At 40.0% G+C, this 5,976-nt stretch overlaps 1 protein-coding gene across 1 annotated transcript; it reads right to left on the bottom strand.

The window, feature by feature from the left end:
- Positions 1 to 376: 376 nt before the first annotated feature.
- LOC122296769 lies at positions 377 to 2,317 on the bottom strand. The gene has a single exon (XM_043106563.1). It carries the CDS (start codon positions 2,315 to 2,317, stop codon positions 377 to 379), a length of 1,941 nt encoding a protein of 646 aa, XP_042962497.1.
- Positions 2,318 to 5,976: the final 3,659 nt, after the last annotated feature.

The raw sequence follows: 5,976 nt of genomic DNA, 5'->3' as shown, positions 1-5,976 counted from the left end.
TAAATTACTACCCCTATTGAGAAAATCCAATGACGACAATATACTCAGGGAGCAATATTGCAGCAAAAAACTAAATCAATATAGATAAATAATTGATCCAAACATAATCAAAGAACTAATCCATTCAATAGAAAAAGCATGACTGAATCCATAAACAGAATAAATTCTATGATTATTCGGAGAAGAAAACATCAACGATGAATTGAGAATGATAAAACAAAAGAGTTTTAGCAATTGAAAATAAAATACATGAATTAAAAATAAATTAGAAATACCATCTAATGTACAAGTTCATCCCTAACCCTACTTGAGAATTTAGTTTTTTTTTTTTTTTTATCACCAAAGGAACATTGTTTTATTCATAAAAAAACATCAATTACATCAAACCATCATGCCTAATGACTTGAGAAACAAACTCTAGAAAAGATTGCCACCAAATCACCAGATCATCTATATGCCATGAATGTCTAGTGAAGCAATGAGCCACAGCATTGGCCATCCGACCTCTATGCTTAATAGAAACTTTAGGAAACCTTTGCAGTAGCCTCCTAATCTCAAAGACCAAATTCCTCCATATAGACATAGATTCCTGATCTGTAGTAAGCTCTTGTACCACCAAAAGTGAATCTAGTTCCACCTCAAGCTCAGTAATTCCCAAAGGCAAGCAAACTTGAAGACCTCTTAACACTGCCAAAAATTTAATTTCCATCGGATCTGTTACTTCATGTTTTGGTTTACTTGTTGTGAAGATCACCTGACCACCCTCATCTCTAAGAACCATTCCTACACCCGAGCTGCACTGATCCTGAAAAATAGCACCATCAGTGTTAAGTTTCAAGGCCCCTGCTTGTGGAGGAGTCCAACTGCACAAAGGCTTTAATCCCTTTCTCTGCTCTGCTATGGCTGATTTCTGTTCTTGCTGGAGTGAAAAGGTATGATCCATAACTTGCTGAGGAGACAATCTTTGCTGCTCAAATAGTAGTTTATTCCTTCTGTGCCATAAACCCCATGTGCATAAAGCTAGTTGTTCCCATACCAACTCATCAGGCCTACTATTAGAGGTTAACACCATATGCAACACTTCTTTAGCTTCCCTTGGAGGTAAACATCTTCTAACCTTTTCCATATCCCAACTTCTAGTTCTGTCATCTATCAACTCAGAAACTTTCCAATTTAATTGAGATTGAGTAATGGAATCCGAGACTGGCACCAGTCTATGGTTTGGTAACCAAAAATCAAACCATATATTAATGGCCTTACCATCTCCAACCCTCCACTTACATCCTTTCAGAAGATAATGCTTTGCTTCCCATATACCCCTCCACACAAAAGAAGGGTTTGCTCCTAGCTTGGCCTCTTTGAAACTTGTTGAATGAAAATATCTAGCTTTATATAATTGATGTAGCAGCAGACTCTCCTCTTTAAGGATACGCCAACTCTGCTTTGCAAGAAGGGCCAAATTAAATGTCCTTAAATCCTTAAAACCCATCCCTCCATGCAACTTTGACTTACACATCTTCCTCCAACTAACCCAGCTGATTTTGTTTTCCTCTTTTCTTTGCCCCCACCAAAATCTAGCTATCAAACTTTCCAACTTAGAACACAAAGAGGCAGGCAATTTAAAGCAACTCATAGTGTAAGTTGGAATTGAGAGAGTTACTACCTTTATGAGTACCTCTTTACCCCCTTGAGATAACAGTTTTTCCTTCCACCCTTGTAATTTAGTCCACACCTTATTTTGCAGCCCAAAGAAAGCTTGATGTTTTCCTCTACCCAACATAGGAGGCAACCCCAAATACTTATCATAATTTTGCTGCTGTTGAACACCCCAGAACTGCATAATCTCAGCTTTAGTAGTAGATGATACATTCTTGCTAAAAACCATAGAAGTTTTTTCTTTGTTCACCATTTGACCTGAAGCTTTTTCATAAACTTCCAATAAATGAAGAATGTTTCTATTTGTTTGTGCTGTAGCCCTGCAAAATAATACACTGTCATCTGCAAACATAAGATGATTAATCTTTGGAGCACCTCTGCAAACACAGAAAACTTCCACTACATCTTTGACATCAGCTTTCTGAAGAAGGGAGATAAGACCTTCAGTGCAGAGAATGAATAGGTAAGGGGATATGGGATCCCCTTGCCTTAACCCTCTTGAAGGATAGATTGGGCCTTTAGGTTCTCCATTCACCAAAATAGAGAATGAAACAGATTTTACACAAAGCATTAGCAAATTAGTCCATTTAGCACCAAAACCCATGTTCTTCATAACTGTTTCCAAGAAATCCCATTCTATTCGATTATAGGCCTTACTCATGTCAAGTTTTAGAGACATGAAACCTTTCCTTCCTTGCCTTTTCCTTCGAAGAAATGCACTAACTCATAGGCAATTAACACATTATCTGAGATTAATCTTCCAGGAACAAAAGCACATTGTGAACCAGAAATCAACTGAGGAAGGATTGCCTTTAACCTATTTGCTAGAACCTTTGACACCAACTTATAGATAACATTACATAGGCTGATTGGCCTAAAGTCAGAGACCAACTCAGCCTTTTTCTTCTTTGGAATCAGAGTCACATAAGTATGGTTTAACAGTGAAGGAAAACTGCCAGTATTCAACACATATAAAATAGCTTGAGTAACATCCCTACCCACAATAGACCAATATTTTTGGTAAAATATCGGAGCCATACCATTAGGACCAGGTGCTTTTGTTGGATTCATTTCCTTCAAAGCTACTTCAACTTCAGCTGCCACAAACTCCATTTCCAATCATTGCTTCATTTCTTCTGTAACTCGACCCTTTAGAGCCTCTAAAAACTGCATACTGCCTCTTTGTGTTGAGGATGTGAAAAGCTTCTTGAAATAGTTCAGTATAACTTCATCCCTATCTTCATCCACTTTCCAATTGCCCACGTCATCCTTTATACCTTTTATCATATTCTTTGCTTTTCTTTGTGATGCTCTATGGTGGAAAAAACTTGTATTTTTATCTCCCTCAGTTAGCCATAGTGCCCTTGACCTTTGTCTCCACATAATTTCCTGCCTTTCCAACCAATTCTGAACATCCATTCTAGCTTTCTTTAAATCATTTGTTCTATGACCCTTAAGATCAGAGGCCTCAAGTCTTTTTAAATATGCCTTTGCCTGTTTTAGCTTTTTCTGCACATTACCAAAGCTATTTTTGTTCCACTTTGCAAGATGTTCACCACATTTCTGGATCTGTTTTAGGACTCCCACCATAGTTCTATTCCCAGTAGTATTAACCCAAACCTTCTCAATAAGTGGTTTACAGCTTTTATCCTCCACCCACATGGCCTCAAAGCGAAATAACTTTTGTCCTCTACTCTGAGCTCTATCATTGTGCAACTGCAGCTTGATTGGCACATGATCAGAGTATGCCACACTACCATGACTGACACTTGCCATAGGATAAGAATTCTTCCATGTAAGATTAGCAAGTCCTCAATACAGTCTTTCACTTATGCTGTGTTGAGGTTCCCTTTTATTACACCAGGTAAATGGATTACCAATATACCCCAGATCCAGTAAACCACAATCATCAAGCAATTCACGAAACTCTTGTATATGTCTATCAGTTCTTGCTCTACCACCAACCTTTTCATTAACACTTAGCACTTCATTGAAGTCTCCCATCAAAAGCCATCCTTAATCACTTGGAATTTTGATGGATCGAAGTAGATTCCACGTCTCATGTCTCCTGCTAGCCTCAGGCTGGCCATACACCCGAGTAAAATACCAAGGAGCATAGTCAGTTGAAGAATCCTAAATGCTAGCATGGATATGATTCGTAGAATAATGTTTAATATCCAAATTTACATCATTCCTTCATAATAGAGCGAGGCCACCAATCCTCCCCTCACTACTTACTGCCAAACAATTATCATACCCCAGCTTGTATTTGATTTTTTCCATTTCCTTAACTTGTAACCTGGTCTCTTGTAAAAACAAGACCTTGGGACCTTCCTCCCTGACTAGATCAGAGAGAGCTCGAACTCCACATTGGTTCCCAAGCCCACGGGAGTTCCAACTGAGGAGAATCATTGGGGTCGGCAGGGCTGTGCAACAGCCTTTGCTGATATCAACATATCCTTATCAAACTGCTCAACCATGCTTTCTCCTACCTTCCCTTTCCCTCTCACATCCATCTCTGCCAGTTTAACTTTCTTTTTTCCTTCATGCACTAAATTTGTATAAACTGCATTATCTCCATTTTTAATTGGACGTTTCTTACATGTACTAGTATTTTTTGATAAAGTACTCGTACCTGTGTCTCTAGCACGTTCTTTCCAAGTTGATCGAGGGGATCTTCTCTGAGGTTGTTTTATCACAGCATGCAACTGGGCTTGACTTCCTATAGAAACATGGGCATGCGAGGCCTCGACGGTCACCTGGCCCACCATGGGAGACTCCACATGTATCACATTCAAATTACCGTTACTATCACCTTCCGAGAGCTGCGTAACCGAAATCCCAGATTCACATTGAGCCATCTTGTCCTGATCCCCTCCCTCAAAATCTCCCTCATTCACCAATCCTCTTGCCACCTCATTAAAATTTTTTACTTGATCACCCTTTACGCCACAACCAACAGCTCCTGAATAGTCACCACCCAGGTCAAACGGTTCTGAAAATACAGCACCGTTACGATTCATATTAACTACAACTTTTTCTCCCACCTTCATCCCCGTCGGCTGTCCTTCCTCCGACGAGCTACTCCTCCCAGACATACTACTTCCTCGTCGAGAGCTGTATTGAAACCTGCGAACTCCTCCATCCGCACGAAGCCAGCTACCAAACTATTTGTTATCACTTGTGTTCCCAGCAGCAGTCTTGCACTCCATCTCGTTGTGGATAATCCTTCCACATTCGAGACAGAACCTTGGCAGCTTTTCATAAGTGATCGGGACCCATGTTTGATTCCCTTGCAGTTTGATTGTATGACCTCTTGCCAAAGGCTTCTTCAAATCCAGTAAGATTTTTACTCTAATGAACGACCCCCACCCCACATCATCCACATCCACCTCCACCTCTTCCACCTCCCCAAGCGATCTCCCTATCCTTACCCCACACTCCTTGGACATCCCTACCAAAGGCAAATTGTGAAACTGCACCCACATTGCTGTCTTATCAAAAGACATTCGACACAAAGGAGTATACCCATCAAACACATTCATGACAAATATGTTGCCATCGAATAGCCATGGGCGCCCACTCTCCGCTCGGTTCTTATCAGCATGAGTTGCAAAAGTAATCACAAAAATATTTCGTCCCACTTCTGTGAATATTGTCGGTTTACTAAGCCTCCACACCTTTGCCATAGTATTTTCAACTATGTTCTTCCCAATCACCCTCTCCGACCATATCTTACCAATTAAACTACGTTCACCTTTTCGCTGCACCTCCGAACTACCTTCCCCCTCAATCTCTATTGCCTCCCCTTCTTCTTCATTCAACTGAAAGTTTTCCCACATCTTCTTAAGTTTCTCCATCTCATAGACTCAAACTATGTTGAATAACCCTCTCAAACACCACCTCTCAAACTACCCATAAATATACTGGACAACAAAACTCTCCAGAGAAAACTGAAGCGAACGGTGGCCATGGAAGTGATTTTCTCCTCTCTTTAGATCTGCCTCTTGTGCCTCATCCTCCTCCTCTATTTCGTGCTAATGATTTACTTATACAGGGTAGGAAAGAAACTCAAATGTCCTCTTAATTTCCGCATAAAAAAATCACCTAAATTTTAGGACTTATCTTGGTAGCCATGTACGCCCTTTAAGAATTCGAATTTGGAAATCCTTATTAGAGACAAAGTTATAGCCCTTTAAGATAGATTTCTAACACATTAAGAATAGCATCAATCAGATATGTGAGTAAAAAGATACAGTCAAAAGACTAAAGTATGTCCAGACTGTCTCCTAGCGAATTTCGGACTTGGACTTCTTGTGG

This window comes from Carya illinoinensis, chromosome 15, assembly GCF_018687715.1.
Source record: "Carya illinoinensis cultivar Pawnee chromosome 15, C.illinoinensisPawnee_v1, whole genome shotgun sequence".
NCBI lineage: Eukaryota > Viridiplantae > Streptophyta > Magnoliopsida > Fagales > Juglandaceae > Carya > Carya illinoinensis.
The sequence above is the reverse complement of the archived record's forward strand: the minus strand, read 5'-3'. Positions and strand labels throughout refer to the sequence as shown.

Coding starts and splice junctions, on each gene's coding strand:
- LOC122296769 (XM_043106563.1), bottom strand. CDS start 2,317: ATGAGTAAGGCCTATAATCGAATAGAATGGGATTTCTTGGAAACAGTT.